Source organism: Anser anser (genome assembly GCF_964211835.1).
Source record: "Anser anser genome assembly, chromosome: 1".
Taxonomy (NCBI): Eukaryota; Metazoa; Chordata; class Aves; order Anseriformes; family Anatidae; genus Anser; species Anser anser.
The window spans coordinates 193,202,942-193,213,945 of NC_139720.1; the positions used below are offsets into that span (position 1 = coordinate 193,202,942).

At 44.8% G+C, this 11,004-nt stretch overlaps 2 protein-coding genes and 1 long non-coding RNA gene across 7 annotated transcripts in view; 2 read left to right on the plus strand and 1 right to left on the minus strand.

Moving 5' to 3' along the window:
* Window positions 1-3,162, plus strand: part of MICU2 (mitochondrial calcium uptake 2) — a 155,656-nt gene extending 152,494 nt beyond the window's left edge. Inside the window, exon 12 of the mRNA XM_083833955.1 lies at window positions 1-3,162. Within this exon, the coding sequence (XP_083690081.1) occupies window positions 1-105 (105 nt within the window). The 3' untranslated portion in view covers window positions 106-3,162.
* The window catches only part of LOC310898709, a 27,127-nt gene continuing 17,762 nt past the window's right edge, over window positions 1,640-11,004 (minus strand). Inside the window, exons 2-3 of one of the 2 annotated variants that reach the window (XR_014583570.1) lie at window positions 6,343-10,092; window positions 1,640-4,956 (exon numbers count right to left, since the gene is read on the minus strand). This is a non-coding gene — a long non-coding RNA (uncharacterized lncRNA). Of the gene's footprint in view, window positions 10,093-11,004 lie in introns of both variants that reach the window. The other variant, XR_014583571.1, reaches the window with a different exon arrangement.
* ZDHHC20 (zDHHC palmitoyltransferase 20) overlaps window positions 10,560-11,004 on the plus strand; it is a 56,129-nt gene continuing 55,684 nt past the window's right edge. For all 4 annotated transcript variants that reach the window (XM_083834006.1, XM_083834004.1, XM_083834005.1 and 1 more), the window contains exon 1: window positions 10,560-10,812. In XM_083834006.1, coding sequence (XP_083690132.1) covers window positions 10,695-10,812 — 118 coding nt within the window. In that variant the 5' untranslated portion in view covers window positions 10,560-10,694. The remainder of the gene's footprint in view (window positions 10,813-11,004) is intronic.

An 11,004-nucleotide genomic window follows, 5' to 3' on the forward strand; every position in this document is an offset into this window, starting at 1 on the left:
GTACCACAACAGCAAGGCATTCACGGTTACTGGAAGTGTGTGAAAAGAGAAAGCATTAAAGGAGCAAAGGAATTGTGGAAGCAAGCTGGGAAAAGTCCTTTTTAAGAGAGTCCATTGTTCTTTTGCTATAAATGTTGTTATTTAGTGGGGTTTTTTTTTGTCTGTCCTGTTTACATAATAGTTGAATCAAAAATACTCTTTTTTACTATAGCTAAATTTTAACCCAATTTCTAATGCAATAATTTTATATTGTTCTAGTGCAATCAGTTTGGTTTACAGAACTGTTATCACATTTGACCTCCATACGATAACACTCTTGCTCTAGGGAATAGTGTTGTTTACTCCCTTGTGGAGTCTGACCCTGCACTGTAGCATATGGGATGCGTAGGATTTTAAATGGCCACTGGCAGGAACATCACAGCATTGTCTCCTGCTGGAAGAGTGGTCACCATCTCAGTCAGCCACTAACACGGCAGTTCTTTCCCTGGCAAGGACAGAGGTCCAAAAGGCGAAACCACTTGTACAATCCATGCAAATCAAGTAATCCTAAATCAAAAAGGAAAACTTATATGGCTTGTGCCCTCATTACCGTGAACTGCTTGTGTGTTAGTTCCTGGTGGATGGTTCCACCAGGTCCTGTGTGGATGTCTACCTTCATGATGATACCATTAAACTGGAAATACAAGACTGCTGATACAGGCTTTAAAAGTTATACATTGATCTATGAATGTGCATTGAGTCTCTCAGACCTCTTCAACAAATAGTATAAATGAGAAGCAAAAATCCTGGTTCTGTCACAAACAGTGGTAGCTACAATTTGAGCCATAACTATTTTGCTTTAATTGTATTGCAGAAGGTAAATGTGTAATAAATATTTACTTTGTCTCAGTAAAGGTTGTGACAGGGAATGCTGCAGTATCTCAGGAACACAAGGGTGTAATAAGCAAGTGCTGGGGGAAAAATAAGTCGAAAAGGTAAATAAAAATGTTTATTACTCCAAATGCAAAGCTAGTCATAAGAACTTAAACAGTAAAACAAGGAATAGATCAAAATTAATGTTCACTAATTATAGATGAACATTTTTCAGCTGTAACATGGTGTGTGCATCTATGTATACACAGATGTGCATGATACGTGTGTTTTTCTTAAAACCTCAGGAGCCTCTAGTCCTAGATCCAGATCAGTCTTCCTGTTTGGACAGTGTATGTAGGAGACGGACTTACTTACAAAGCTGTCAAGGTTCTTCCTCTTTGCCCCCCGCAGCTGTCTGACTTGCCTAGGCTGGGGTGAGAGGTTGACCTTTCAAGACAGGTTTGTGATAACGGGCTCAAAAGATGGCCTGAGTAAATGTCTCAAGAAAAACAACCATCTCACCACTCCACGAGGAAGTATCCATTCCTTTTAAGCATGACACTAGCTGTGTGATTCTCAAAGATGTATATAAGCTTGATAGGAGGTGTTTTGTTGTAGTTTGTTTGGGTTTTGGTGGGGGGAGCCTTGAGAAGAGGGGAACCTTCCATGATAGACAGATACCAGAACAGCCCTCACTTGGTTGGGGGGGCAGGAGAGATTGCATTAGGAAGCCATAAAGATCCCATGTAAGGAGTACTGAGATTGCAAATAATGCTTTTGGTATGCCAGTAGCCATCAGGCAAGCTTGTGCTAAGGAGGAGTCCTCCCAAGCCTCAGCACAGTGGTCTTTCTAGAGAGGTTGACCAAGAAGTAAGCAAAGCAGCAACATGCTACTGCCCGCTGCTCTTCCCTGTGCAGCTTTAACTTGGAGCTTTAACTTAAACTGTGTCAAAGAAAAATGCTTCTGCTTGTGTGATCTCTGGACATGTACCCCGAGTCATCCACCAGAACAGGAGCATGCCTTTGTTAGTGTCCTGAGACCTGTCTAGAAAATCAGGTACCAGTGACTGCCAAGGATACCTTTGCTTCTCTCAGGAAACCGTCAGGATGAAATAAAATGCAATAAATGCCTCTGCCTCTCCCCCTTAGACCGAATTGATGGACCTGCTCTGTGGGCAACAAGAAGTGAGGCAGCTGTTTTCACTTTGTGCTGTTGGAAGCTGCTAGTTTCTTCTGGTGATGGGAGCTATGAGTAAGAGAGAGCAACTGGGGGCAAAGGTGGGGCTGTGGGGCTGTCATGGAAGTACCACAGCCAGTTTCACATCACCAAATAAATAATGAAATAAAAAAAGACACAATCAAGCAAGATACTTATGTATCACAAAAGCTATGTGCTCATCCAAAGAGGGCTTTTTTCCAGCTCTGGCTTTAATGCAAAGCTGCCTTTTACTTGTTGCTGTTAATATTTTGGCAAATATTTTTTTCTTTGGAATGGAGATTATTCTGTAGCGTATTATTCTGTGAATTGTTAATAGGCTTATGATGTTCTTTATTGCTTTTGTGGTTTCTTTTGTTTATCAGTGACATGCTTCCTACAAGCTGTTTGGTTTTCTGTTGGAAAAATCAATCCATCTAGCTTTAGTGTATCTAGAAGTGTAATGCCTCGTTGCTCATTTGTATCTGGGTTCATGCAATCAGCAATATCTGCTTTTGGCAGCAAGTTACTAAAAATGGATTTCAACTCTTATTTCTTAGCAAATGATCTGGTGTCAAGTTCAGAGGAAAAAGAAAACAGATCTGCTTATTTTAAAATGAACTTTGTGTCTGTAGTAAATAAGAAATGGGATAATTGATTAGGAATTGAAATGCAGTTAAGAAACATTTTCTGCTCTGAAAGTACAGCCAGGAAGGAATTCCTCTGAAAGCCAGGGAAGACTTGTCCCTGGAAGAATCAGGCTTTGTGTTTAACTTGTAGTCGATTTTTGTTTGTCTTCACTAAAAAGATTTGCAAAACAGTCTTAAAATAATTTCTCAGATAAAATATCTTAGACTGAAAGAGCTGTTTACATAAGTGTTCAGATTGATCCTGTCTTTTAAGGAATCCATCACAGTTTTAACTTTTTTTTTAGTTCCTTGTAGTAACTGTATGGTATTTGCAAGCTGTCTGTCAACATTGCTCAACACCATTTCTTTAAATGGTTATGCCTACTGCCAATATATCAGTTAAATGTATCAATTATGACTTTTTTTAAGCCTTCCTCTGAACAGAAATATATAGAAGAATGAAATAAAATCAGATGTTAAAAAAAACCTCCATCGTTGCTTATGAGTGTCGTTTGCAATAAAAATGTATACATTACATATTGTGGAGGTCTCAAAAATTGATTCAACTTTTTTTAAAAAGATACACAAGGGTGAGTACAAGTCATTTACAGAATTTTAGTTGTATTGACATACCAACACTTTTTACTTTTCTTTCAGTTAGTTTAGTTTAAGATAATTTTTATTAAGAATATTAATTCTTCATTGTTAAAACAAGCAAAGGCAAAAATGCGGTGTGGTATAATAGAACTAAGAGAAACTCGCTGGCTGTTTCTAGAAATCAATTTTGGTTTCTTGATCTGATGTCCATTGTCATTGTTTTTCCCAGCCCACATGTCTGTTGAATCGGTTATTACTGAAAGTGTGAACAATATATTCAGTCCCAATATCGAGCTTTGTGTGGAGAATACATAAGCTTTTTTCAGTCGGTGCCAGTGCCTAGGAAGTACAACCATTCTGCCTCTAGACTCCAAAGTGTTTCAGAGCTCATGTGGAATTTTGGGTGTAGAAACCATGTCTTGGCTCTGAAGAGTTTACTGATTACACTCCTGTGTTATCTAGAAAACAGAGATGAGACAATAAGATAAACAAGCCAGGCCATGGATTACATTTTTGTGGCACTTAGATGTCCTGTGTGTTTAACAAAAAAAGGATCACTACCAAATAAAGGGCTAGAATAGGGAAAAAAAAAATCAGATAGTTAAAGGAAATTTTCAGACATGTTGTCCATACTTTGACTTAGGCGTAGAGATGGCTCAATAAATATACATTGGGATTTTAAAATACAGTTTTCTTCTCGTGGAAGAGTGCGTGCATGTCTTGTGTCTTCAGATTTAATCTTCGCTGTAACACAATCACAGCTGGGTCAGGAAACTACTCCAGCGCAGGAAAAAATCTTTAGTCCTTCTGAAGAAACGAGATGTATCCCAACAAGCAGTGTTGTGGTCATTATTACGGAGATCCAAGCTGACTGAGCGGCAGCTCCTGCAATGCAGCTGGTCGCAAGGGAAGCATGAGGATGAAACTGGTGGATGTAGACTCACACTGCTAGCATCCAGCCACCACAGAAAATCCTCCCAGAGAAACTGAAGATGTTGCCCAACAAGAGGTAGAAAGCCCTCTTGAGGAAAGGAAAGCTGGGAGACCTGAGCATGAACAAAATTAATTCACAAACAAGCTGTACACTTCATTCTTCTGCTTTTCGAAGGTTTCCTGCTGTCTTTGTTGATTAAACAATCCCTAGTTGGTTCAATAACGTAAAAATTATGCAGCATGTGTGGAGGCAGATTTCCCATTAGGCTGGTATTGGCTTAGTTAATAAAGTTTTTGGTTCATTAACCAGAGAGCCCTGGTGCAGAGCTCTTCTCACTGTCCCCAGGAACCACGCTGCTGCTTTGTGTGCACTGGCCTCCCAAAGCTGCTCAACCCACCTGTGAGGTTTGAGAAAGAATGCCTCATTCCTTGGAGAGCAAAAAGCCATGCTTTCTCACACCCATGAACCCAACGGGATGCTTGCGCTTTCCTTTTCAGCCCCTGGCTGAGCATGGTCTGCCTTTCCACACTGACCAAGGCATGGAAATAAAATGGAAGGTGACAGGCTCCGGGAGTACGTCCTCTGCACCTTGCAAAATGTAGGATTTGTCTTGGCCTCATTTCGAAAACGAAGATTTGACAATTTGAGAGGAGGGACATCCTGTAGTCAACGTAGAGAAATGTCTGGGATTTCAGACACCAGCGAGCTGCTCCAAACCACCCTCTGGAGGACCTCTCTTTCTCCATGAGCTACAAAGGGAGCACAGAAGACGAGCTTCGCTAGAATAAACTTGTACTTTAGGAATGCCTGCTTTAGTCATAAATTTTAATGGACCCTGAGTAAGCGTATTTGCATTTGGACACTTTTTTTATACATCAAAGTGGTATTTTATGTGAAGGGTGAAAACTCTTAGAAAGGAGCAGTTTTAAATCTTTTATGAATTGGGACCTTAAGGAAGTAGAGTATGAAATAAGAACCATCTAACAAGCAATTTCCTGGAGAAAGAAAGGACTGCAGGACTGTTGTACTCTATGCCTCACATCCACCACATTAGCAAAAATTTGTCAGTTTTAATATCATCAAACGGAATAACTAGTAGCTCTAAATCATCCCCCTCCCAAAAAAAAAAAAAAAAAAAAGACGTCATTATGGTGGGTTTTATTTCTCTTTTTTTCAGAATACAGATTTATTTTTTTAATTATGTGGCACCTTATCTACTTTGAAATTTACACCACTGGAAGAAGAAACATTATTAAAAACTTTCTGTGTCTCTCTTAAATAATGCACGCGAGGTAATTCCTAGACCAACAGGAGCTGAGTCACAGGATAAATTATTATATTCACTGCTGAAAAGGAATGATACCAAAATGCTCTGCCACTGGTCTTTAGGAAAGGTGGTTTCAAAAGAAAATGAGACAATTTAAATGATAGGTCCTAAAGGTAAAAGAAGAAAAACTCTTTAAATGCTACTCCAAAGAATTATAATTTAGGAGACATGAATATGGCTGAACAAAAAGATGCTAGGAAAGCAAGGAATAAATCAATGCAGCTGAAATTAAATGTTTCAAATGCTATTTGAGCAAAACAAGATCCAGTTCAAACAAGGGCAACTAATCACTCACAGTTAATGTATACAAGATTACACGAGCTGTACTGGAACATGAAGAGCAAGTATTTACACCATCTCATTTGGTTTTATGCATATATCAGAAACATGAAGCCTACAAAAAATGGATTTGTCTGTTATTACCAGGGGCAAATAAATAAGATTACCAATGAGCCACATGATTACTTTGCATCGGCCTCCACCTAAGAGGCTGCTGGGATGCTTCTGCTTGGGGATGGCTTGTTCCTGGAATTTGAGATGAGCTACTCTGAGAGGAAAAAATACAGAAGCAAAATGGAGATGAAGCTATTGTAGATGATGAGTGCTAGATAGCACAGTGAGAAAGTCTGAAAAAAAAAGGAGTGTTTGCAGTGTTCTGCTGTAAGGCACCTTTCAAAAGGATAGCAAATGTTGCTAGTTGTATTTAAAAAAAAAATTGTAAGGGATGATACAGTAATTTACAGTGCAGTAAATTTTGCCACCTGGTCCTGCCAAGCTGTACAAACTGTTAATAAACAGATCAACAAACCTCTGGAAGAAATGAGTGAGGTGAGCATTCTCAGTTGCTGCTCAGATTCCCAGAACCTGCGCCCAAGTGTCGTCGCTTGTCCCTCACCATGCGTGTGACAGCTGACTTTGCACTAGCTGCACTGCTGTGGTTTGAGGCCAAAGAGGCGTGCAGTGATTTCTAGCAGAGCTTGCTTCCATCCTGCTTGGCATCTATTCAAGGAATTGGTTTCTGCCTAGGAAGTCCTTGTAGATGCATCCCGGATGGCTCTGAGAAGTGGAAGATGTTACTCCCTGTCATCTGTGCCACGGGGTTCCTTGTGCAATGCAATTCCTTGGGTGGGGGCAGGCCATCTGGGACAAGCAGTCCCTCACTGCTGCCTCACAACCTTGTTTGATTCAGTTCTACTTCACTTTCTCTCAGGATGGAAAAGCACTGCGCAGAAAGGTTATTGGACAATAGCTGGTCAAAAATCTTTCCTCTCCTAGGTTTATACAGCTGTCACTGGCTTTCCATCACAGCTGAAGCATCGGTCTGATGCAGAACAGATACAGCATCCAGGCACAGGAGCACTTCTGGTAAGACCATGTCACAGCTTCCAGCTTTGCCGGTGTCAGACTTCTTCAAAATCACATGCAGGATGTTTCTGCAGCTCTGTACTGAAACACACTGAAAGATGTTCCTTAAGCACACAAGTGACACCCATGGGTAATGGGTGAATGCAGAGTTACCACAAGTGGGGAAGAGTGCTTTAGAGAAGGTCATGTTGGATCACCTCATGTCGTTCCCAGCATGGTGAATTTTTTGCTTGTGAAGCCTGCTTGTATTAGCAGCTGTGCTTCTTAGTCTCCCTGTTAGGAAGTATGCTTACTGTGGGACAGGTTTTTGTGATTCGTGTTCACTTCTGCTTATCAAGGGTCACAATATTATGAAAGTTGTGGGAGTGGGCATGAGAGTAGTGTCAGTGGACACTAACAGCCAGCCACAGGCGTGGCAAGCTTAGTAAAAGGTATTTGTAGTTTTACCTCACAGGTCCACCTTCCCTCCCTTTAGACTGCAGGCTTGAGAGTACTGTGTTTATTCATTGAATGATACACTACTAAGAAACTGATAGAGCAATTAAATAGTTAAAAACACACACAACAATAAAACTAATTATCATTCTTAAATCTTACAGATTACACCCAACCACTACTGCATTACAATCCTATCCCTCTTCCCTCTCCACTACGTCATGGTGATATCAGGGTTCAAGCCCACTCCTCCTCACTCCACCTTCCCACACCAAGTCTTCTGGGCAGGGATCTGAAGGAGTCCAGCAGGCTTGTCCAAGAGGCTTCCCTTTGGTGTCCTGAGTTTGGGTCTACAGGTCAGCATGCCTACAGCGTGGAGTCATCCACGCTCCTACCGTGATCTCCCTCCGGTGAAGACTGGGGCTCCCAGTCTGCCTTGTTCCCACCGATGTGGCGATACTGTGGACCACATGGCTTAGCAGAAAGCTCATGCTGTGAAATTGTTCATTTCTAACTGTGATTGATTAAACTTAAGGTCTTACTATATGTACCCGTTCCCCTTGTAAATCAGGTTCCCACAGCCATTCACCTGAGACATTCAGTAAGCTAATGCAAGGTTTTATATCCCACTGTCCATACTCCTCCTTTAATAAATCCACAAGCCACCATCCCATTGTCAAAGAACCATCCCGTTGCCAAGCTGAAAATTAGTACCACTCACCTGTTGACCCTCATAACATAGGATCTCTGCTGCATTGCCCATGAGAAAGGAATTAACTCTTCCCAAAAAAAAAAAAAAAGCATCTAACCACAGTTCCAGTTGCCAGCAGTCATGTTTGGTACAATAAACAGCCAGAGATGCTGCTCAATTTAATGCCTGAGAGGTATTTTCCATTAGATTGGCAGTCACTTTTGCCATCTGCCTCTCTTGGCTATCCCGAGTGGTTATCATTGTCACTGCAACAGATAACCACCCAAAATTTGTTATTGAATTACTTTGTATGGGAATCAAAATTCCTCCCATTTTCCTTAGGATAGCTGTGAGCATTTCAGTATCAAACAAATTTAGGACCTTTAAATGTCAGATGTGCCCATGCTTTCTATACTGTTTCCACAATGTACACCAGGCAGTCAGGATGCCAGGCAGTATAGAAGAGGCAGACTGTGAACATATTCTAGAAAAATTCATTCTGACATTCCAGTTCCCAATTTCACCTCATATATTACAGGATTAATACTAGTATTTGTTGGGACATGCTCAGTGGCCCAAACTAACCTGCACCATATGTAGGCTGATATAACTGTGCCCCTATTTGGTTGTAATGCAGACAGAAATACAGAATCACAGAATGGCTGAGGTTGGAAGGGACCTCTGAAGATCATCCGGTCCAACCCCCTGCCGAGCAGGATCACCTAGAGCACGTTGCGCAGGATGGCATCCAGGCGGGGTTTGAGTATCTCCGGAGAAGGAGACTCCACAACCTCTCTGGGCAACCTGTCCCAGTGCTCTGTCACCCAAACCATAAAGAAGTTCTTCCTCACACGGTGATGAAACCTCCTGTGGTTCAATGTATAGCCATTACCCCTTGTCCTATCACTGGCCACCACTGAGGAGAGTTTGGCCCCATCTTCTTTGCATTGTCCCCTCAGGTATTTGTAGAGGTTGATAAGATCCCCCCTCAGTCTCCTATTCTCTAAACAGGCCAGGCTCGCTTACTCTTTCCTCACAGGACAGATGCTCCAATCCCTTCATCATCTTCGTGGCTCTACGCTGGACCCTCTCTAGAAGTTCTACGTCCCTCTTGTACGGGGGAGCCCAGACCCGCACCCGATATCCCTTCGGTCGGTTTAGGTCAGCCCTGGTGGTGTCCAGGGGCCCGGGGCCCGCCGGTGCCCGCGGCCGCCACCAGGTGGTGCCGGTGCCCCGCGGGACGGCGATGTCGTGCGACAGCCCAGCGGCAGGGCGAGGGGCAAGGGCACAGGCTGAAGCACAGGGGGTTCTGGCTTAATATGAGGGGGCGCTTCTGTACCGTGAGGTGACAGAGCACTGGGACAGGCTGCCCAGAGAGGCTGTGGGGTCTCCTTCTCCGGAGATATTCAAACCCCGCCTGGATGCCATCCTGCGCTGCGTGCTCTGGGTGATCCTGCTCGGCAGGGGGTTGGACAGGATGATCTCCAGAGGCCCCTGCCAACCTCAACCATTCTGTGACTCTGTGATTCATAACGTGGCTGTGCAATGTCACGTTGGGACGTTTCTCCAAAACGCCCAGCTGCCGGCCGCAGGTTGCGTTCAGCAGTTTTATCATCCGAAACCACGCGGAAGAACACCCTCTTATTTTGGAGATAAATGGGGATTTTGCCATGTCACATGCCGATTCCTTTCAGTCTCAGGATTCTACCAATAGTGAGGCTGCAGTGAAGCTAAAAATTTTACACATTAAAAATGTCAACATTAAAGAGAGTTGGCACTAAAGAAAGTTGATTCCTGCAAAGCAATGCAGCTGAAGAAATGAATTTCTGGAAGGTCATGGTAGGGCCCACATTTTAGAGGCATTAACTGAAGTTTGGCAAATAGTCTGGTAAGTTCTTTATAAAGAAACACCGTACTTTGCTGTACTCAGCAAGCCATTAGAGCCCCACGAGCACGCTGACTGTGTCAGCACGAGGTCTGGTGCAGCACTGGGTGTCACGGTCTGGATCCGTCCTTTTGCATGACTGCAGGGACAGACCCACACGCAGGGATGGGGCTGCCACCAGCCTGCAAAAAGCACAAAAGAGCTGCAATGAGATTTGAGGTTGGGGTTTCAGCTAGAGGAACATGCCACCAAGCAGCAGACTTGCTGATGCATGACTGCAGTGTCCATGAAACATCGCACATCGGTTACGGTTCAGACTGCTGTTCTGCAAGCCTGACATTTAATGAGCCCACTTTTACGAGACGCTGTCGGGCTGCTGTGAGGCATGAAACCTCCTTCAGCGACTCCTCCAGCCTACGAAGCCCTACAACCAAACCCACCATCCCCACTCAACACCTCCGGGTCCCGCAGCCGAGCGCCCCGAGCACCTCTGCGACCCCTTTTCCCCACAAGTTCTTTATTAACTGTTTAAAGGGGGCACACCTCGGGGCAGGAGGGGGGGGGGGGGGGGATGTAGGCAGCTTTTGGGGAGCTCGCAGCCCGGTGCGGGAGGCGGCGGAGCTCCGGGGCCGCCCATCGCCCGCCCACTGCGGCCCGCCCAGGGCCTGCCCGCGCCGCCCGGGGCCGGCTCCGCAGCGGCGGCCGTTGCTGCAGCCGCCGCCGCCGCCCGTGCAGCGCCGCCGCCGCCGCCGATGCCTCCTCCTGCGGGGGCTCGGCGAGGAAAATGGCGCCGTCCCACGTCCTCAAGTGCTGCCAGAAGGTGCTGGCCTGGGTGCCCGTGGCCTTCATCGCCCTGGTCGTGGCCTGGTCCTACTACGCCTACGTGGTGGAGCTGTGTGTGTGTGAGTGCGGGGAGGGAGGGCAGGGAGGGCGAGGGGATGCCGGCCGCCCGCGGGGACCCCTCGCCTCCCGCCGCCCTCACGGGGCCTCTCCCAGGCGCTTCGGAGAGGGGACAGTCCCGGAGGGGTTCCTTTCCCCCCGGAGGGGGGTTATTTTCCCTCCCGGAGGGGAAGCCCCCAGCCCCGGGGGTGGGG